Here is a 23262-nt window from a genome sequence, read left to right on the forward strand (position 1 = left end):
AATTTAGTCTTTGGTATTACTAAACAAAGTTAATTTGCAACCATCTGCAGTTCCAGCTTACAGCCTCTTCTCCACCCTCTCTGATTCCACTTTGCACAGGCTTTGCTGGCTGCAGGTTTCCAGAATAATTTGCAAACAGGCAGAGAAACAAAACCAGCTAAATGTGTAGTGTCTTCTTTCAAGGGCTCCATCCAACCCTCATTAAACTCAGTGGAAAATATTCTATTGCCCTATTCAGGCTGAAGGCTATACAAAATATTTGAATTGATTTGCTGTCAAAGCGATGGTCACCCACCAGTGAAAAATAATTATAACCACATAACAAACCACGGAACTGCCCCTGTGGCATTCCCTCCCTCATTTTCCCCTTCCCAGTGGGAAAAGACATGACCAGCAGCTAGGGGGATGATCTAGCAGCCGTGGGTAACTAAACCCTGAGCACACAGTACAAGTTGCCCGGGAGGTTTTCCATCCAGTGCGTGTGAAACGCAGTAATGCTGCGGCAGCTTCAGTGTGGAATTTTAGATTGGACTTGGTCTCAGCAGGAGCTGAAATAAATACAAGCAGTGGCTGCAGATGCATCCATCCCATAAACCCAGCATGAAACCCAGGAGCATCCCTATTTCAACAGCAGTTGGAGTTCATAACACAGAGCAGCAGAATTTTTCTGTATAAGCCACAAATGCACAACATCCATCCGCATTTTTTTCCCTGCAAGGTAAAAGCTTTTTTCCTCCATCTATTTTATCTTCACACTACACAAAAGCAAAACGTTTTAAGAGAGGCACATGGCTCTTTGGAGCAGTAAGGGAAATACACACCTCAGTCTGATTCTCTAGGCAACTTCTATTATGGATATACCTTTTCCTTTGATCAGTCCCACATATCCAATCTGGTGCAAAAGACCGACGGAGAGGCAGCTTACACAGTGATACTCTTTTAGCTGTAGCTAAATCAAATCAACCTTTCAGTAAAAGTCTCTTTTCTACACATTTCTGGATCAATGCAATACAGGACATTTTGGGGGGAAAGCAAAACACAGCAGAGAAAAAGAAAAATGCCTGTAGTTCTAGCTACTGACAAATGTCACAACTGTTGGCTTCTGATAACCATCCTCTCCACCCCAAAAAAATGTATGGTAACCTTGTTAATATCAAAATTTTAGTGAGTGATATTTTTAGTGGCAAAACCATACATCTAATCAATGGTATCTGAAGATGTTCATAGAGACACTGTGTACCAAAAAAAAAAAAAAAAATTCAGGTTACAGCTGCTGACTGAATGCATGCCCTTGTTATAAAATGCACAGATTTTGGTGGATTATCCAAACAAGTTCTGGTTCTGTACTGTCTTCTGTTCTTCAAAGAGTGCTGTGTAATTTCTATAACTTCATTTTAAGCAAGAAACAAGATAGAACTGATGCCTATGAGTCTCTATAAATGTGCCAGAAGAAAAAATGCTCAGAAATCCTTGTCCCAGCCTGAAAGTTCATCTGGAGGGCTTCCCACTTCAGGTGGATAGCTGTCAAAGTAGCTGTAATCAGTCGGTCCAGACAACTAGGATATTGAAAACACAAACAAAAGGGTCTTTCAGAAAGTACATTTTGAAAATGTTCTCTATTGATTATGCATCATTTTTGTTGCTCCCAACATGGAAATGAAAAAGTTACTATGATACAGATGACATCTTTCAATGGATGCAATTCCTCATTCTTTAACAGAAATGCCTTCAGTAATTACATTGTACAACTGAACAGTGGCATTAGCCTTCTTATACAGAAGGACTTCCCAAATATTATCAAATCCTTGATTTCGCCCAAAGCTTTGTTTATTTAGTAAGAAAACTGGGCCACACTGTACAATTTGGATGCTATTTAAGATCAAATCTACATTCATAGGGTAGCTACTCAAAGCAGACCTCAGAATTACTTTTTGTTTAAAATTAAGATCCAAGTGAGTTTCAAATGCTTTACCCTTACTCTTTTTTCATTTTAGGGCAAAAGCAAATAAGCCATTTAAAACTGGGAGCTTACTCAAGGATGTTTTGGAACTCAATAATAGGAGAACACAGGAATTTGTAGTCTTCACAGTAATATGAACAGTGCATCTTAATAAAGTGCCCATTACCAAGGGAGATATATTTTTTCAGTATTAGTTTCTCACCAAACACCATTTGTTCTAGTAATGGTGATAATGTAATGCAAAGTACACAGGCAGAATAATATTTCCATTACTTGGCTGACTATAAATTATGCATTGCTTGCTGTCTTTCTCCTTTGTTCAATTTTCACAAAAGATGTTGAACTGTAACAATTCAAATGTATCTCTGGGAAATTTTGCTATCACCATCAGTTCTCCTTTGTAGCCAAGCTGTGTTAGTGAAGCATCGTGATACTGAAAGCCAAAGCAAATACCTCTCTTTTTAAAGGCGATGTTAATTTCCTCACTTTCAGACCATCCCAGTTAAAACCACTCAACCACCTGATCAAAAAGAGATGAAAGACAGACAGGGAGAGACCAAAAGAGAACGACAGGTTCTTTTCTGACATTATACCACAAAGAGCTGAAAATCACGTGGACAAGGGCTATGAGAAGCTTTTCCCCTGCCAGCTCCTGTAACAACACAGTTAGACGGAGGAATCTTGAGCACTGCCACCGCCACACAAGGCAGGGGCAGCTCCAGGGCCACCAGGCACTTTGGCACTTCTGTAGGGAGGAGGTGCAGAGACAGGCAGGTTAGTACATGCAGAAACACAGCCATGCAGAGACTTGTGTGTCTCCTTGGAATGCCACCCTTTTTACAGCATGAGAAGAGGGAGACAAGCAGAAAAAATCAGAGGACTTCTTTCCCCAAGCACAGTGTAGGGCTCAGAAACAACTCAGATAAAAAGAGAAAGCAGAAAATGTTTAATTTACAGAGGGTTTTCTTTGTTAAAAAAAAGACTTGCATTAGAAGAATTCATTATGAGAACGACTGACTTTGTTAAAAGAAAGAGGACAAAACCCTAAAATTATTGCTCTGGAGCCCTTAACTACTCATACTTAAAAAGCAAATGTTGAAGGGTCAGGAGGTCCGAGAGGCAGATGCCGAACTGGCATCGGTTTCTCTGAGAACTGAATTAAACTCTTACATCAACAACCTGCAGCAAAACTAGTAAAAAATAAGATTTCTAGATAATCATGCTGAGGATTTACATTCATATTGTTGCTTGCTATAGTTGCAAATACACTCAAGAGCAACAGAGATGTCTATGTGTTTACCAGTCTGGGTTCTAACATATTAAAAATATTTCAAATTAAACCCCAAGTTTTCTTCTTGGCAGTCTCTTTTGCTTACCTGTGCTTCTTGATGTCATTTATTCCATTCCTCAAATTGCCTAATCTTTCTGTAGGATTTTGCCTCAAAAAAAAAAAAAAGAAAAAAAAGAAAAAGAAAAAGAAAAAATAAAGAAAAATAATAAGGATAAGAATATATAAAATATTCCTATTTTTAAAAGAGAATTTATAGGTCCTAATTGCTTGCATTTAACAGTTGCATAGGGATGCAGCTTGTATAAAACATGTGGCCTCATGAGGAAATACAATGAGGTGTTGCTCACTGCTCATTTTTTCTGAGGATGGAGAAACTTTCTAGAAAGCCAAACCAGTGTCACCCAGCTGTGAGAAGCAGCACAGGGAAATCAGCTGGCTGAGTTTTAGTTGCACATTCTTTTTTTTTTTTTTTTTTTTCCCTGGCCAGTAGGTCTGAGTTACAAAAAGAGGCAGGACAAAATTTGCAGCCACAAAGATCCTTCCAATCGTGGTACACAAGGATGTTGAATACTGTTCCTGGTGCCATGGATGAAATCCCACAGGAGCTGGGAATCCAGAGTCAGTGTCACCAGCCAGAGGTTGTGCAGGCCACTGAGTTAGGCTGGCCCTTTGGAAATAGCACCTTCTGCACATTTTCTAAAGGACTTAAGCCAGTCTTTAAGTGCCCTATGTTTTCTGTAGAATCTATATGCTTAAATCATTTTGGAAGCGTTTTTTCTTTTTTAAACAACGTGCTTGATTTGAAAATCAAATTCCTTAGCTCTTTCCTCAGCCCTCACTTAATAAATTTTCCCAAAGATGTGTTTTAGAAAAAATTCCCAGCTACAGAGAAAGCCCAGAGCCTCTGCAGACTCGGAGGTGTGACACATACAGGGGCATGCAATGCATATTGAATATAATCAGAATGGATCATGCCGTGCATAACAATTGCAAATGAAGTTGTCAGGAATTCAGTGCTGGAGTCTGAGTCCTAAAAGAGCTCAATCTATCTACACTCAGGCTTTGCCCCAGACTGCCCCTCCTACCTGCAGAGTCTGCGGATCAAATCCTCAGGTCGCCTTGTTATTATTTTAGGAAAATCCAGCTTTTCAATGCCTTTGAGAATCAAATTATATGTCATCATTTGATCAGCCCCAGAGAATGGTGGGCTAGAAAAAGAAAGCAACACTGATAAATGGAACATCTGGCAAGAGCAGATGTGGCCAGTACTTATCTAAGCAAATACCTGAAAACATAGAAACAAATAGGGGAAAAAAGCCCACCTTCCTACTTTCACAACCTTCACCCTTTCAGCCTGTTTAAGATAATAGAAATGCCTGAAGATGAGAAGCTTCCTGTAGGTACCAGGTAAAATGCCTGTGTCCCTCTAAGTCTAACTCACAGAAGCTTCCACGTTGTGTTGCCACTGAGTATTCCCAAAGAGATGTCATGGAAGTGTGCAGGGAGCTAAAGAGAGAGAGCCCTGCCTACAGCTCACCCACCCCACTGCACCCCATCACCCACTAACGGGGCAAGGAACAGCCTGTTGTCACTTGTTCCTCACAGGAAACAGCAGCAGCTACAGGAGCCCTACACCTGCCAGCTATAGCTTGTGCCTGGATAAGCCAGAACTGAGAATATGCAACCACTGCCCCTTGGTCTTGGCATTTCTGAAATGATGGAAGGTAAGACACGTATGAGAGGCATAAAGAAGTATCATTTTGCGAGGCTGTCTAAAAATAACCTTGGAAATGTTGCTAAAAACAAACAAACTAGGTAAGAACTTTGCGTAGGAGGCACTTACCTGCCAGTGAGGAGTTCATACACAAGAATCCCAAGGGACCAAAAATCCACGCTGAAGTCATGGCCTTTGCTCAGAATGACTTCAGGGGCAACATACTCAGGGGTTCCACAAAACGTCCAGGTTTTCTGCCCTGATCCAATCTTCTTTGCAAATCCAAAATCAACCTGATCAAAATAAACACATGCTGCATAATGCAGAGGAGTTTTGCACTGGGAAGCCTTCAGGTCTTAATTGCTTCCTCACCTCCTGCAAAGATCCCAGAGTTGCTGGTTTACAGCTAGAACAGCCACACAGTGTAGTTGTGAAGGAGAGAGAGGTAATTCCACTGGATTTCTGAATGTTATAAAATAGATCCTTTTTTTATCACAAGTGATTTTCTGAATAGTTTTCCTTTTGGGGAGAACAACTCATGATTTCCTTGAGGACATGAGATTTACTGTCCCTGGAAAGCAGTGGGTTGCTCATTGTTTTCAGAATGGATATTTCAAGCTCCCTGAAGGGTATTCTTGTTGCACTTCTCATGGTCACAGTAAAGCACGGCAGGAATTCTTTACTCTGGTCCCTCTCTACAAAGAAAGGGAACCTATGATTGTAAATTGAATCAATGACTGTTGAACGCATGATTTTTTGAGGCTGGACAGGGAGGTATTTCTGCACCTGAGAAATGTGGTTTCTTACAATAAAACTGACTGCTGGAAGAATTTTTTCTTTTGCTGTTTTTACTCTGGCAAGAGCTCTCAGAGGTTGCAATTCCCCAGTCTGTCCATGGCTCCCAGTGGCTTTGCAATGCCTTTGCTCCTCACTGTGCAGTGAGAAGCCTGCCCTCTTTACTGCTGAAGCACAAGAGTTATTACACTCTAGGATCCTGGTTCTATAATTATGTGCTGTCTATTTATATCCCCCCTGCAAAGAAACAGGACACAGGCACAAAAGGATAACATTACAAAGGATTACATCTTACCAATTTTATATATCCTTCAGCATCCAAAATTAAATTTTCTGGCTTCAAGTCTCTGTAGATAATTCCTATTTGATGCAGATAGTCAAAAGCCTCTGTCACACACCCAACACAAAACTTGGTGGTGAATTCATCAAAGCTGCCTCTGGAGCAAAAATAATCACAATTAAGTTCTGAAAACACCTCAGATTATCTATTAACCAGATCATATGTAACAACCAGAATATTAACCAAACTGAACCAAATATCTTTTCACTGAATGGAGTACCTACTCAGTAGCCACATGGGGGTGTCTTTAAAGGGCAAGGTTGTGCTGTGTTTGTAGTTACCTGTCTCTCAGCAAGCTCCACAGTTCCCCTCCAAGACAAGCCTCCAGGAGCATATACACGTATTTGTTATCCTTGAATGTGCGATACAGCCTGTGGAGACAAACAGCAGCAATTTAGGAAAAGCAAAATAAAAAGTGAGACTTGCAGTGTCTTCCCTCCAGAGCTCATGTGTGCCAAACCTCATTCCTAATAGTGCTGGCCCAGTGGTCAGCTGGGGGACAAAATCAAGGAAATCTTATGCTCAGCTTACTTTACAACGAATGGAGAACATATCTGCTCAAGGATTTTCTTCTCAGAATAGATATGCTCCTGCTGTTTGGTGTCCACTACGTGTTTCTTCTTTATACATTTCATAGCAAAAGCCATGTTCTCATTTTTAACTTTAACCTGTGAATAAAAATGATGAAAACACATGAGGCAGAGAAGGGATGTTTTACTAAATCATTCTCAGTAGATACACTGATACCCATCTTTTTCAACACAGCACAGGACTGAAATTGATGGCTGTAACAAGGGACAAATTCCAGATTTTCTGCAGAACTGTTGTATATGATTTTAAACCAAGCATCAGATATTTTAGTTTCCCAGTCCCCACTTGTAAAGTGAAATGTTCCCTCTGCTCGTTTTATATATACCAAATAGCAGCAGCTTGGATAGGGACTACATATTGCAATAAGTTTATATCACAGTGGGACCCAATTTCCATTTCAGATTTCTAATCACCAGCATAATACAAAAGAACAAAAAGGAGAGGCAATTTAGGAAGAATGTTTACAAATGATTTGGCATTACACTGAAATATTATCCAATATGCAATAAAAAGATGGAAGGGCCTCTTGGAAATGAAGGAAGCAGATATTGGTGTTCTACAGCTGGATGAGAATTCAATTTTTAGCTTGGTATTCAGATGCTGCAGTAGAATTCCAGTGTGGAATTTTTTTTTTTTTTTTTTTGTGAAGCATGAATCAGAATGAAACAGTTGATGGCCTAACTACTGTAAAGGATTATTGACTTCACTAAAAGCACAAAGTCTCCCTTAATTTACCATTACCTTCAGCAGCCTGCACAGAAAGCATTCAGGTTTTTGTCAGACATTTGCAGCTCAGCCAGTGGTGAGTGGAATTTAAGGCTTTGGGCTAATGAAGCTCTGGGTATCCCAGAAGCACAGCTGTTCATGCTATTGAATGTGGCTCAAAAGAGCCATTGCAAATTGTTGGAAATTCCCCAGTGAGCACAGCTCAGAGGTAGCTCAGGCTGGCTGGAGCTGCTGTGGGCGTACAGAAGCAGTTCTAACAGCACAGACTGTGAGGTGCCGCTCAGATTGTTCCAGGTCCAGGCAGATTCCTGGAAAAAGGGCTGCCATTCAGGGGACATAATGCAGGCAGGCACATCTGTAAACTCCACATGCACAAACTGTTGACCATGAAGGGACTTTTAACAGCAGGAGATGAAGGCACACAAGAATGGATTTACTTCTTTAAACACCCATGTCTTGATTTTTATTTTTTTTTAACTATGCATTGCTTTATGGAGAATTATTTCTGCCTGAGGGGTAAAAGCACATAGAATACAAAAATCCTTCACATAATCAGTGGCTAAATCAATCATGCAAGACAGAGAGCTACATGAATAATTTTAAAACATTCTCTTACAAGCTCAACCCTTCCGAACCCACCAACACCCAGAGTTGTGACAACTTCTAAATTCTGGAATGGGGAAGGAGGCAACTGGGCTACTTTCTCCTTCAGCTCTATCATCTCCAAAGACACCTCTTTGGTCAACTGTCCACAGAAAGATCTTCCTCTGCAGTAAGAAAATTAACAGAGGTTAGTGCTTTTCCTTGCCATTACTTTTAATGATCCTATATAAAGGAAGGGGAAGGAAATGGAAAAGGAGGGAAGGGGAAGTGGGAAAGTAGGAGGAGGAAAGGAAACCCTTGTTATTTCCTAAGGGGATCTTAATGGAATCCTATGGAAGTCAATTAGAAGAAAAATGCTACTGAAATTCACACAGTAGAATCGACAGTAATTTTAGCAAGAGCTGATCCCTGGTGAGATTCCTACTGATGCAGGCAGCTGCAAAATTTTGGGCACTCCAAGCTGGAAAAGCAATGCTTGAAGGACTGTGTACCAGTTCCAGTAGAATGATCAGAAATAAGAACGCAGCTGTATTTCTAAACTGAGGAAAAACAAACTCTGCTAACCTTCCAGCAGCGCTCAGACTTGAAATCAGAGGCATATAAACTAGAAGTGTGCCCAAAGCTAAAAGCAGACATCAGTACCATCAGTGCTACACTGAGGCATTAAAAATAAACTGTTTCTTTTATGTCTGCTTCTTTCTTTTTGAAATTACACAATCTTCTGCACAGTAATACAGTTTCCTTAACCAGAGTTAAAGTTGGCCTTCAGGGGTTTTTAGCAGTCAAAGAACTTACCATCAAAATGCAAAATCTATTTGAGCACAACATTTTTCTTTTTATGTGCTCAGTTTTCCAGGAATAGAGTCAATTCTTGTTTGGAAATTAATACCCTGAGATTCTATGTAATTTTTGTATCAGAAAAAGCTTGTTAGGCTCCATAAACATAGCCAGACTGTTCTATTACAGTGACTTCTGTCATTCCTAGGGGTCCATCTCCTTCAACTATCATCCCTGATTTTGCTTACAAATCTATCACTCTTTTTTTGTAATTACTTGCTATAGGCATGACAAACAAATGATCTGACTTACTTTGCATGTCGCTTTTCGTCAGCCTGGGCCAGATTAGCCACATAACCTTCCAGGTAAGTTTGCAGCTCCTCATAAGTTCCAACTGTTTGATTAAATGTCCTGAAAACACAAATGGAACATCATAAACTGCTGAACTTTTAAGTCATGACCCAGTTGAAGTTGGTTGATACTCAAGGATCACTTCCTCCAGGCTCAAGAAATGATCAAGAAATGATCAGGAAATCTGGCAAAGGGGGCAGAGACCTATATGGAGAAATAGAGAACTCTTGTAATTACTCAGGCTTAAGTGGGAAACACACTGGAGATGGGAGCTGGGTCAGGCTACTTGGAATAATATAGAGAGGTTGTCAAGGTAAATATAGATGAGAGAAGGAGTTAATCTGGCCAAGGATGTCAAGGACAAGAAGAAAGGTGTCTTCAAATACATCCATAACAAAAGGAAAACAAAGGATAATGTGGACCCATTACTAAATGGAGCAGGGACTCTGGTGATAGAGAAGGCAGAGTTACTGAATGCTCTCTTTGTATTTGTCCTCACTGACAAGAACAGGCCTTAGGAACCTCTCACCCAGGAGATCAGGATAAACATCACCACTACAAGGAGAAAAAGAAGAGAGTAATTCTGAGCTACTCTTAAGCTTCTGTGCTCAGGCACCTGTTGTCAGCCTCTCTTCATTAGTATTCCTCAAGCACAGCCACTCATTCAGGATTCATTTAAGGAAACATTGTGGTTTTGCCTACAGTGAAGTCACATTAACCCACTGAAAGTCATGCTAACCTACTGAAAGAGACTGCAAGCCTTTTATTAAAGTGCAATGTACTTACTCTCTGTCTATAACGAGGCACTCCACGTTGTACTCATCTGCAATAACGTTTGCTGATCTGACGTCGTCACTGAGAATTGAAACACATTAGGAGAATTCAGAAGCATATCAAAATCCTCAAAGCACCTCACACTGCAATCATGCAGGGTCACAGCTGCTTTAGGTGAAACTCCTCAAAGGCCTCTGCACCCTGTACCCGGATTAATGCTGCTGAACCAAATACAAAATTTAGCTTTCTACTAGTCATCATTATGGCCTAGCACAGTATTTTTTCCAGTTTCAATAGGGTTTGGAGCATGATGTCCTTTAGCAACCTTCCAAGAAATTAGGGTGAGATGTAATTATCACTACATCAGGATTTACTACTTCTTTCTAAACTGATCCTTGGATATAAAACATTCCCAAACCCAAGCAATTCCCTACTCAATCACACACATAAATTTGTACTATGTGACTCCTCTCTGTTTCTTACTGCCATGAGCAAAGGAAACAAGAGTTCATTCCAGCCATGATGGACCTTATCCATTGTGAAATCACCTGGCACAAGTTGTCACCACAGTTTGTACTGAGGTATTAACAATAAACCACAATGCAGAGGGCCAGAATTTGACTTCTACAGGGAAACCAAAGGTAGATGCCAGTGTAAACTTTCAGGCTCTCTCTGCAACCCCTCAAAACATTAACACAAATTTGATCACTACCTTCATCTACTGGCTTGGCAATCAAAAGAAAGATTATATTCAAAACAGCCATGAGTTGTAGAATTTGACACACAGCGATGGGACAATTGAAATCCTACACATTATGAATCAGACGGTGTGAACTAACCTAATGAGTGCCTTTTCTCCAAAGTAATCTCCTTTGTGTAGATTTTTAATCACCTGAGGTTGTGAGTGGTCTGCAGTACTCTGGGTAACTATCACCTGCAAAGTACAGGAACAAAAATTCTGTGAGGGGAAGTTTCAAAGTATTTCATGATTTTCTTTCTTTTCTGTGTATTTCAGAAATGTTTTAAACTCAGTAATGCTGCTGAAAGAGTTACAGATATATAGCTACCCCCTCCTCTCAAAAATTACACCCAAGCATCCCTACCTCTCTGATTTTTGCTGAGGAGAAGGAATATATTCATTACTGGCAACCCCTCAACATTTTCTCCTCATCTTTTTAAAACTGAGCAGATTAAGTCACATTTTAATGAAAGACTGAAAAATACTTCAGTTCCCACAGCGGGCAGATGTCATATGAGCTTTTCGCTTCTCAGCTAAATAGGCAGCACTCCAGAAGCATTAACATTTCCACTCATGAAACTCTGCTTCCACAGTAGCACATTCTGCTGGTGCCCATGTTAGCAAAAAAACAAACTAGAACATCTACAGATACAGAGATGTTTTGGAAACTGGAAGTTTATTGAGGAAAATTCTCCTGATTTAATTCTTTAGAATCTTGTGTCAGCCTCCAAGGTATCAGCTGAGCAATAAAGGCTGCTGCCTTGCTCCTCTGGGACTAAGAAATGAAAGGATTCTGAGACACCTCAAAGGCCATTCTCCATTAAGCCTGGGACTCCATTACTTAGGCTTTTCACAAGTCTGTGTTTTGCCCATCAGATATTGCACCGTCTAGGAGAAGACGTAGGGTCAAATCTCATTTACAAAAAAAATAACCTTACATCTCTGCCACAGTGTCAAGAGGCTTCAAGACACAATTTAATTATATTTTAATTAGAGCAGTATAACATGGGTTCACTGTGAATGGAAAATTAGGCTCCCTGAACCTCTGCAATGCTGCTCCAGGCTTTTATCATGGTATTGTGAACGTAAAAGCATGTGCAAAACCCTCTGCACCATTTTTCCTGAAGACCACACCCCTCAAGATAGCTTTGGTGATACAACTGTTTGTACATGCTACTTTACAAAATAAGGTTTGTTATACCTTACCTTTCCTTTTGCTATTATAAAGAAAGTGTTTCCTTCTTCTCCTTCCCGAATAACGTAATCTCCCTTGTCATAATACTCCTGGTGGGGGGGCAAGTGAGAGATAATATTGTCCAATAAATCTTTGAAAGGTTACTATGCAGAGTTCTTAACACATGTGGATGTTTCATTGATGTTTAACTTCCTATATCCTTCATGCCTCCACGTGAAAAGAATCAAGTGTTACCACTGCCCTTGGAAAAAAACATCCCAGCTATGGTTATACATCAAGCCTTTACCTTCAAAGGCTGCTGGCAAATGTAGCCCTAAGGCACGCAGATACTTGGCTAGATTCATGTGCTGGGGACCTAATGCCTTCTTTCCTTACATCTTGCAGCATATGTGGTCCAAGGAATATGAAAGTATTTCATATCCACATCTCCAAGAAGTAAATTTAATTACCAAAGGAGTCCTGGAGAAGAACTTTGTACTTAATCTTAATAAAGGATAGATTACAAATCCTCTTAACTACTTGCTTGACTCCTTTGATGCCAAAAACATAACTTCTATGTTACTAAATGTTATTATTTTCTGCCAACCTGGAATTCAATTCCCATCACTCCACAACCACTCTCATATAAAAAAGCGTTGTTTTTTATGTTTGCTGCTTTATTCTTCCTTGTTATTTTGGAAGCTTACTGAATACTATTTAGAAAAACGTAACAATATCTTACCACTTCCAGACAGTCCATGATCTTGGTTAATTTATCTTCAGGCAAGTTTTTCAGCAGGGACACACTTCCAGAAAACAAACAAACAAAAAAAAGCCCCACAACCCAAAGTAAGTATCATTAACATTTTTTTATGACCTCTTCTCATGTATGCAATTTTTAGTCATGTTTTATGACTAGTTAAGCTAGTGGTGAACACAGTATACAACTAAATCTTAATTTGGAAGGTTCAAGCGTTTTCATCCTGGTTTTTAGAACAGAAAACTTGCACAACTTAGAAATGTGGCAAACATAGGTCAGTTTGTAAATAAGTTTGTATTTCAGGAGAGAAACTACTTCAGTGGGTATAAGGATTGATTTCAAAAGAATCCAGCAATTACAAACGCAATTATAGCATTATAGCAATTCAAGAATATATTTTCAAGTGCACTGCAGAGACTGCAAAATCAAAGGTTAAAGCTTCAGTACTCTTTGGACAGCTATTGAAAGATAATCCAATTAGAGTAAAAAACTTTGTGAACTTTCTGGTAAGGATGATCACTCAAACTCATAAAAGTTAGGAAATTATAGAAATTTCTATCTATTTAGGCTCAGCAAAGAAGTGTGTATAGAAATCAAAGGTGGAGAGGGACGTGAAAATACACAAGACATTCTATGCATGGCCAGGCTTGGCATCTTGATTTGAAGGCATAACAGAACGGTCATTCTGTGTGAAAAACATAAACTATTAAATCAGCTGATTATGGTTTGGAAACTCTAATTTCCCCATCTTCCTAAGGAGAGGCATGACATCACTCTCACTGTTCCCTGCAGGAGGGAATTTTCTGCTCTGCAGATTTCCCAGTAATTTTGTTGAAATTAGTTCATAAGTTGAGAGACATGCAGATCTCATATTCAAATCTCCAAAGGATAAGGAACACTCCTTAATCTACTCCGGCAGCAAACTAACTACTCGTTGGAGGATTTATTTAACTTTATTTATTATACTGTTTTAAATTCTAGACCTCTAAGTGTCGTAAACATTTATACTACTTAAAGGCATTCAGGCATGTATTGAAGTTTTCTAGTGTGACGCAGGAGAAAAACAATTAAAATGGAAAAACACTCTTATGAATCTTAAAAGAAAAGAAAAAAGACAACTATTCAGGCTTTTGAGGCCATGTTTGCATGAAGAGCACCTTTTTCTCTCTGTTTACAAGACAGGCACAGTATTGCTGTGCACCTTAGTACGTAGCACAAAGCACTATCAGAAATAGAAATCAATTGTATTTACCTTCTAAGGAAGTTTCTGTATTGCTCTTGTCTGGTTTGTGCTGTCACTCTCATGATATTTTGAAACACTTCTCTGTCCAGTGCCCATGTTTTAACATTAGTGATTGCTTTGAGAAAACAAAAAAGAAGAACAAAATCAGCAACATTTCCAAATTATTTGATGGATGATATTACAGCATCAGCTCATGGTAGAAGACAGACTAGCTATTTCACAAGGCCCAAGGCTGAATTTTAAAATATCCAGCACCTATAATAATCAGACTTTTAAAAGAATTCAATTCCCACTTAAAAAATGCTCACTAAAGTAAGGAATAGATTTCCTAATGGTTCCTCTACAGAGCACTTTCCATGCAATGCCACAGGCTGAGCAACCTTGAATATGACAGGGCTGAACACTTGGGAAAATCTACCCTAGTCATGGGCAGTCACTGTGCTCAGCAGCTGTAAAATGCAAAGAAGCTGATTTGAAAGAAACAAGAACGTGGTTGGTTTTCCAAAATCTATGATGTTAAATGCTGTGGCTTGGACCTAACTCTAATTCAGATTACATGCAAATGTTTGTGAGATCTGCACCAAGATAGAAATAACAGAGGTCAAGAAATACGTTTAATTTCATTTAATCCTGTGATCCTCACACACTTTTCCTCCAAACTCTTCATTATATAAGGGAATAAAAGGTTATCAAAACATTATTGGTTCCTTTTCAAAGGATAATCAAAATATTAATACCGTAAGCAGGCACAGCATCAAACATGCAAACCATTAAGCAATCCCCGAGTGCAATCATTAATTAACACAACAGAACACTTCTTTTTTTTTTAAAGCAAAAGGTAATTCTATTGAATTTAATCTCTTCTTTTAAAAGATGCTACACCATATTCAGCAGTTCTCCTTCTGCCCTGAGAGAGAACAAAACTGTGTTTTCTGTGAGATAAAATTTACAGAAAAATTTCGGGCAACTGATTTCCTCCATTTATCGTTAACATAGAATCACTTTTTCAGGGAACAAAAATGCCACGTTTAAAACGATGCACAGTCATTTCGCATTGTACACAGTGTACACATATGCTCTGCCATCTATCAAAACAGATCAAAAAATTTGTTGGATGCTGGATAGGAGATCAAAGGTGTTACTTTGGTTTTACTTCTCTCCTAGATAACATCTTTCAGCTTACTTTGCATGAAGAAAACATGGCAAGTAGCCAGCCTATTGCAAATGCATTTCCTGTATCTTACACCTTAACTAAATGAAGCAGTTATAGAGTTAGAAAAACACCTGCAATCTCAAAAATGAGATTAAAAAAAAAAAAAAAAAAAGAAAGAGAAATTCAGAAACATAGGGGTAAATCACATTGCCAATTTCAAATACAGCTACTGCCTGTGAACATGCTGCTGAGCACCCAGAATGCTGTTTGGATGAAATCCTTCACTTGTGAGTTCTCAAAGACTGCAGGAAAAGGGCATCAGAAGATCCAGCACAGGAAAGGGTTTCCACATGTGTTTACTATTCATGCTCAGTTATGACACTGTACTGCTCTTCCTCCACAAGGACCACAGGAAAGCTTTTGGAGAGGGGTGGATTTCTGCAGTAATTGCAAGTATTCAAATACCTTTTCTTGTCCATAATTGGACAATTCATGTCCTACCTCAAAACCAATTAATGCTAACAAAGGCCTAAAGCAGCTTGACATCTTATTATGCAGAAACACTACTTTATAATGCTAATACTATACAGCAGGCAAAAAAGAAAAATAGGGAACATATTCAATTAGAGCAGCATGTTAGTAAGAAAAATAATCACATTACTGATGCTGTTCTGTTTATCAGGCAGCAACAAAAACAGATTACATGTAATAACTTCCATCTGCATGGCCAGCAATGATTAAGTGCCTAAACTGGGTGCAGGAAGAAAGATCATAAGCTTTTTACAGCAAACAACTTCTTGCTTTATTCCATTTGCTCCTTTTAAAGTCAATGTGAACTCTTCATACTTACTGGTGGCACAAAGTCCCTGCAGATTTAGACAAGAACAGAAATTAGTCTTCAAACAAAAGTAGTATTTATGGAATGGCCGAGTGGAAAATTTATGAACTTAACCATATTTAGTCACTTACTTGTTTGTCACAGAGGAATTATGGCATGTTGGAAAGGGAATCAGGGGGTATTTAATGGACATACACCCAGTCTAATGCAGGAAGAGGAATATTTGTGTCACAGCAACACTTAACAACTCCATCCTGGTCAGTCCCCAAACTGCCAGCTGCAAATGGATCTAGGCAAGACTCAGCAACATAACTGTGATACAGAACTAAAAGAAGCACAAAAGCTTCTAACTAATTCCTGCATATTTTTTTTTCCTCTTGAATTAGACTGTACCCACTCTACGAAAAACACCATGGTTCTAATATGCTTTCAAACTCAAATATGTAATTTCATTCTTGGCACTGCATTTGACACAAGAACATAAGAGCCAGAGACCACCACCTCTACTGAAGCACCCCAAATTAAGCACAATCATTCCCGAGTTGTTAGTATGCTACACATCAGGCTAACCAGCACAATTTGGAGGTGCCTAATTGTTTCTCGAGAGCTATGCCACAGATGGAATTATATTCATGGCATAGTATTATTCCAGTTCCCAAGCAGAAAGAGCTCAAGGAAGAAATATGTGAGTGTACTGTAGATAACCAGGACATGCAAACATCTATTAAATGAAAACTTCAAAGAAAATCTGGATATAACACAAAAACTCCACAGTTTTCATTTTGAATAATGTTGCTGTATTTAACCTTAGGTACCTTTCACAGAAGCTGTCCGTGTGCAGTTGTATAAAATGGCCAGTTCACCAAATGCCGTCCACACAGGTATTGAGGAGAGCAGTTTATTCTGCTGAAAGACTTCCAGACTGCCCTCTGCCAAAAATCATCAGGATAATAGGTATTAAACATGTGCTCAGCTGCACGGAGTGAACGGAAAACAAATCAATATATTTCTTGACTTTGCCACTCCCTGGAACACAGGAATGGGAGCAACAATGCAACAAGTTCTTTGAAACACACCTACAAACCAGTAAAGATGTTGTTTTTAACGTACTGCTAATCTACAGATGTGCTCTGGAAGGGAGGGCCATTCTAAATCCTGATGAGATAAACCTTTGCTACAACAAAACACTCACGTGTGGTTCAGACACTCTAGTGTGGTGTAAAGAAAAAAGTCTTAAAATAATGATTAAAGGAGAAATTACTCATGGTTTATCTCTTCACACAGATATATGAGTGTATATATATATATATATATGAGTGTGTGTGTATATATATATTTATGTATATATATATATATATATATATATATATATATATATATATATATATATATATATATATATGCAGAATGCAAAGGAGAGTGCAGAAAAAATCAAAGCACATTAAATCTTCATTCAATAAGTTGTTCCTGAGCCTCGCTAGCAAAAGTCAAAGAAACTCTGAACTTCTTCACAGTTTATGGCCCCAAAAGACCTTCCCTTAAACACGTTATGAAGTTCTGCCCTCTTCTCTCCAAGGCACACACCATCTCCTCAAGAAAGGCTCTAACGTGCCAGAAAAAGTTCCAGGTGCACATCTCCTTTCTGATGTTTCAGCTGTTTTCACAGTGTTATCTTTTTGTCTCGGAGAATATGACCACGCCATCATAAATCCTGCCTCCTCTTTTTTCCTGTAACATTTGTTTTCCTGACACAGTTACCACCATTTTTTTCTCCAGCTAACCGATCCATGTGATAACCCATCCACGTGAAGCCAGAAAATGAGCTTTCCAACATGCAACATACACACAGTTTACTCCTGTTTAAATATTCCCGCCTCAACAGAACATACTGCTTATAGTGTGAGCTCTAATTCATATGAGTCTCTGGGACTTTTAGTGGTCCCCAATTGATGAAATATGCAAAATAATCACAATTTTTTTTTTTTAAATGGTGAAATGATGAAAGAGCTTACTGCTGATAGGAGCAAATTTCAGGTGTTAAACTGTAGCTGGTCAGCAATTTGAGGCACAGTAGCAGTCAGCACAAATGATTGCAGACATGGCCTTATTTTAGGAAAGCGTTCTTATCCTAAAGCTTTTTGTTTGCTTTGCTGTTTGCTTTTTTGCCCCAGAAAAAAACATGCTTTTAAAAAAAAAAAATAATAAAAAAGAGCAACCTGTCAGCTTTGAGAACAAAGAATGTGGACCTCATCTTTCAATTTCCCATACAGAGAAAGCTGGTATCTTATGAATGTTGAAAAGTAAGTTTATTTCAGGAGCGGCCTCACCACTGAGCAGTTCTCTGTATTTTAAGTAATAACTGTTGTTCCTCTGGAGAAGAAAGGGTTGGCTACACCTACAACAGAAAGGAATTGCTGGCCACCGGGCTTTCAGAAATGAAAAAGGTCATGAAAAAACATTAAATCAAGACTCATGTTTCCAAGGTGCTTTTTATTGCTCTCACTCTGTTTCATAAAAGTCACAGGTAAAACTTGCATTGCCCTCCACAGGGACAAATCATTTAGGAGCACAAACACCCTCACTGTGATTTCCTGCAAAACCTTCTAAACCCCTTCCCTGTTTCTTGCACTTGTGTGTTGTACAAGTAAGCAATATTCACCTTTGAGCACAAAAATGTGATTTCCTGGTTCTCCCTGTCTGATGACGTAGCTCCCTTGCTGGAACGTCCTCTCATACATACATTCCACCATGTCTCGTGTCTGGTGAGGCTCCAGTCTCTTCAGGAACTGGTTTTTATTCAGGGCATCTGTGATAAGCTTCTTCTCACTGGTGGCAAACGAAAACCCACAGAGTTTTAAATGGCCAGCATGGCTGGGGTTTGTTATTCACCAAGCATTCATCCCTCTCAAGAGGATTCCTCTGGTTTCTAACTGCTCTGCCTGCCTTGTTTAGACCTTGTGGGATGGTAGCCTGGTTGGTGGGGGAATTGTCTGTGCTGTAATCACCTGGTGGAACAATCTCATTGAACAATCTTGTTCTCACTGCTCCCTGAGACAGTCTCTGCATCATTTCCCGTTGTAGTAAATGCAAATAAATGGGTGACTTGTCAAGACAAGAACTGTCCATATTTGAGCTGCTGGTGGCAGAGCCCAGTGGTTGGATTTTAAGAAGGAGAAAACATGGAAAAATAAGCAATGGATGAATCTGTGGATAATGGCTAACCAGCTGAAACAAAGCAGGCCATACATGCGTTCTGGCTATCTAGGGCTTCTGGCTGACTGGAGTGTGTTCTGGCTCAAGGGCATCGTATAAAGCAGTGCCTCAAGTCTGCACCAGAAATGAACACAATTAAAGAACTTCTGCACTGGCAGAGCTTTTATGGCTCTGCTGGTTAGTTTTCTTTTACTGCTGAAGTGAAAGATAAATTCTGCCTTCAAGTCCCCATGCTCCTAATGTTGACAAAGTCAAAACCCTGACAGATTTCTGAGGCATTTAAGGCCTCCTCTTGTTTGTATTCATAAAGCAATGGGAGGCTGTCATCAAAACTAGGTTATGTGGGAAAAATCTCCTGAGGACAATCCAGGAATGAACAAACCTAGGGCATGTAAATACACTTACATTGTTACTAGCTATGTAATGACTGAAAATAAGTAAAGGTGATAAGATGAGGCAGGAAAATAAAACCAAGTAGCTATGGTGAGGACTGTGTTTAGAAATAGGGATCATAACTTACCTTCTGCTGAACGCAACAGGGTTATTGGAATATAAGCTCTAACTTAGTTTTCATCTAAAACCAGCCTTGCTAATTTGATTCATCTTGGCCTGCATCATGTATACAATACTGCAATAAAATACAGTAATTGCATATAACCTGATACATAAAATGAGCACAAAAGCTTCCAGAACTATAGAAGAGGAGAGTGTGCTTCTAAAAGTTTCATTAAAATCATTCATGCTGAGATACTCCAAACAAAAGCATGGCACTCAAACCCCCGCCACACAAATGGCACCAAATTATGCCCTTTGTTTTACAAATACTTCTAAAAGGGACTGGTGACACCCTGGAATCAATGCAAATTCAAGAAGCATGGAGCTTCCCCTCCTTCTGAGACAGCTCCTTTCACAGCTGTGCAGCAGCACTGTGGAGCTACCTTACACAGCAGTGGGGCTGCATTAAGTCCTGTCTCTGTAAAGGGAGGCAGCTACTGATGGCAGCAGCTCCAAACACCCCTATAGACACTGTCAGGCTAATGGTTCTGTGCTTGCGAATTATAGCAGACAGAATTCTGTAGACAGTGAAGGTCACACTTTGTCATGGTCACACATGTCAGAACTGCCTGAACTTGACCTACTACAGTATTTACAGACCAGGTAAGGAAACCAAATGTTTGTGCCTTTCATCGTTTGGCTGTCTCAGTAGCAAGGTGATGGTGTCTTACACAAGTGCATGAGTATGACAGGCTTATCTAACTTAGAGGCATAGCAATGCACAGCTTTGTGGTGCTTTCTTTGGCATATGTTTGCTTCCAAAATATTTGGAAGATCAAATAATAATACTTTGACCACTACAACATCAAAAAATGATGTGCATTACTCTTGGATTGCTTAAGCTGCAATACTTGCTTTGATTCTGGCTGCTGCACTTTGCTAATCCACTGTCTCTTCTCCTGGCTTTACTCCTCAGTGCTGCTACAATTCTGTCTCTGAAAACACCCTAGAAAACCATGTGGTGGACTGCAGTACAAGGATCGTGCCAAGGAGAAGACAGGTTACAAAGAGAACACTCTTAAAACTATGATTTAAGCTACCCAGGTACTTGCGATAAAATATTAATGCAGTTCCCTTACTCTGGAAAATCACTGCTAGCTGAAGTTCTCAGCTCTTTGTGGTGACTCAGGCAGCCTTTCTGATTCATGAGGCACCCTCTAAGGTGCAGTGCTGGACATGATGGATGAGAAAACACGCCTCATAACTCTCAGGTCTACTATGGTACAGACTCAGATATGCCACGAATAATAAATCTCCCCACAAATCCGAAGGCACTAAAGCCACTGGCTGAAGTCCAGTGAGTCTGGCTACCACCAAGTTAAACAGACTCTCAGGTTATGTCTGCATTGCAAGGTAAAAGAGGGTCTAAGTTATGCTTAAGGATACCAGACTGATACCTCTGTCTGCAAGGTCAGCTCTGACCACAGAGATTTCTGGGTCTGTCAGAGTCTAGAAAGTGTGATTGGATTCAAAGAGGAACAAAAGTAAAATTCAGCACCTACACCATGATTGTTAGAAGCTGGAGGGAAGGAGGAAGCTGGCAATAAAGATAAATCCCCCCAAAACTGTAAGATTCTCATCTGAAATACACTCTTCATCTGGAGTCTGTGGGACACAGATGATTCTTGGTTAAAGTTACTCACAAACTCAACCAGCATCTATCACAGCGGCAAAGCCTACGTGAAAAAAATGAATAATCCTGATTTATCATGAGGAGAGGTTATAATTATGATAAAACCTGATAACCTTGTAACACAAACATAGAAGCCCTCTGAAAAGAGCTCACCTGGAATCCTTTCGGACTGTTGCCTTCTCAAGGGAAAACATAGTTTGCCTGCTCAAATCACACAGTCGTGTCGTTGGCTCTGCAGATACACCTTCCTTGGCTCCTCTCCTCCTATCAGCAGAAACTTTAAATGGAGAAGGCTGTAGAGAGTGCTCTCCTTGAGTGCTAACAACATCCTGCAGCTTGTTCAACTGTATACACTTGCTCTGAAGCTCCTTGGTGAGTTCTGCTATGACCTTAGTCTGCATAGCCAGCTGTTCCTGAAGCTCAGCAACATGGTTTTCACTCTCTTGCAACTGCTGATCTTTTCTCTTCAGCTCCTTTTCCAGTTCAAGTACCTTGCTGCAGAGGACATCAGCTTGCCCATGGATCACACTGATGCCCAGGCATGGGTCCATCAGGAACTTGTGGCTGGCAGCACAGCCAATAGCAAGGTTTGCCACATGCCTGTTTGGCTGCCTCAGGTGCTTGGGCTTGGCTAATCCGTTCCCCATTTTGCCCAGAGGCCTAGGTGGGAAAATGAAGTCACAGTTTTATTTCATTCCTAAAGAAAAAAAAAAATTAAGTCATGGAATGTTGAGCAGTGAATTTAGTCATTAGCTGGCAGCTGAATTTGCCATATGCAACTGTAGTAAACACAGCTGATTGCTTTCATCCTCTCCAGTCCTGCAAGTCAGCAGAGTAAAGGGCAGGGAGAAGAGGCAGAAACAAAGCAAATGATCTATGGCTACTACTTCATTTTAGTGAGTTGAAGAGATGTGTAAGCTCCTTTCAGTCTGATAAAGACGAAACAAACAGCAGGAAGGAGAAAAGCTTGTGCTTGACGGCTAAAGCAAGAAAACTGTTAGAAGCAAAAAATTAAAACTTGGGTCACTTCCCCATTGAGGAATAATTATTGTGTACACAGACTAATTTAACCAGTGGGTACATACCTGCCTGGCACAAAGGGTATGTGATTAGTAAGTATGTAGGTTAACACACAGGCAGCTGGCATCATTTCTGCAGCTCACTTACTCATCTAAAACAGGCTCATATTTGTTAGTGTAACAGCTGCTACTGCTGTCAAGGAACAATTATCTTTTTATGGGGAATTACCTCCTTCCATTGGCTACTTGTGAAAAGTCATCAGGAAAAAAGAAAGGTCTTGGGCTCCTGTCAGAACACCTATGCCTCAAACAAGCACTTGTTGCAACCAGCAGCCTTCAGCAGATTTGCAGTGACCCACCTTCTTCCTTGGACACAACCTTTGGCATGTTTCATTGGATCATTTCAGGAGGAGCAAGGAATCACACTGCTGTTGTGGTCAGGCATCAGCAGGCCCAAAGTTGCTGTTTGTCTGCCCCACGGATGAAGGACACCTTTTTCAGGCTGAACCTTAAGTGATGTGGATTAAGATAATCTCTTTTACCATTTTATTCGAACTGGATAAGAACACGGTCCTGACAAGGTACGTTGATCAGATGACAAGCTCCAACAATTTACTTTTATTTGTTAGTTTAACCATACTTTTAATGGATGCACAACAGTTCTCTTCTGGTTTACAGCCTTCAGTGGGTCAGAACTGAAATAACTGACAAGGTACCTCACATTGCAAATCTAGTTTTATTTAAAATAGTCTTTCTTCCCAGCTCTGTCTTGCTTATTGTACTTTGAATAATATTTTTCATTTGTGCCAATTTCACAGATGCATTTTGACAGCTGGTGCTTCAGCCTGTTCACAGGGACACCTCAGTATGTCAGAAATGAAGGCAAATCTGCACTGCACAGGAAAATTTAAACAAATTGCACATCAGGGTACTGAACCAAATAACTCTGAAGGGGGACCTGTGTGCCACTGCACATAGCTTAACTGAAGATCTTAGCTCAGCATGCAACCATA

At 39.8% G+C, this 23262-nt stretch overlaps 1 protein-coding gene across 2 annotated transcripts; it reads right to left on the minus strand.

The window, feature by feature from the left end:
* Positions 1–622: 622 nt before the first annotated feature.
* PRKG2 (protein kinase cGMP-dependent 2) lies at positions 623–21877 on the minus strand. Of its 2 annotated transcripts, XM_066185040.1 has the most exons (18): positions 21384–21877; positions 18489–18655; positions 16645–16758; positions 13848–13953; positions 12578–12641; positions 11868–11945; positions 10762–10856; positions 9935–10003; positions 9110–9208; positions 8034–8184; positions 6632–6768; positions 6382–6471; positions 6056–6197; positions 5095–5258; positions 4337–4459; positions 3337–3399; positions 2414–2480; positions 623–1556 (listed from the first exon to the last, which is right to left on the minus strand). In XM_066185040.1, the coding sequence occupies exons 1-18, from the start codon at positions 21875–21877 to the stop codon at positions 1461–1463; spliced, it is 2319 nt and encodes a 772-aa protein (XP_066041137.1). In that variant the 3' UTR covers positions 623–1460. The 2 variants fall into 2 exon arrangements, with proteins under 2 accessions (XP_066041137.1, XP_066041138.1); XM_066185041.1 differs by lacking the exon at positions 2414–2480.
* Between the last annotated feature and the right edge of the window lie 1385 nt (positions 21878–23262).

This window comes from Chamaea fasciata, unplaced genomic scaffold, assembly GCF_029207755.1.
Source record: "Chamaea fasciata isolate MVZ Bird 193981 ecotype frontalis unplaced genomic scaffold, bChaFas1.0.hap1 SCAF_6, whole genome shotgun sequence".
Lineage (NCBI taxonomy): Eukaryota > Metazoa > Chordata > Aves > Passeriformes > Sylviidae > Chamaea > Chamaea fasciata.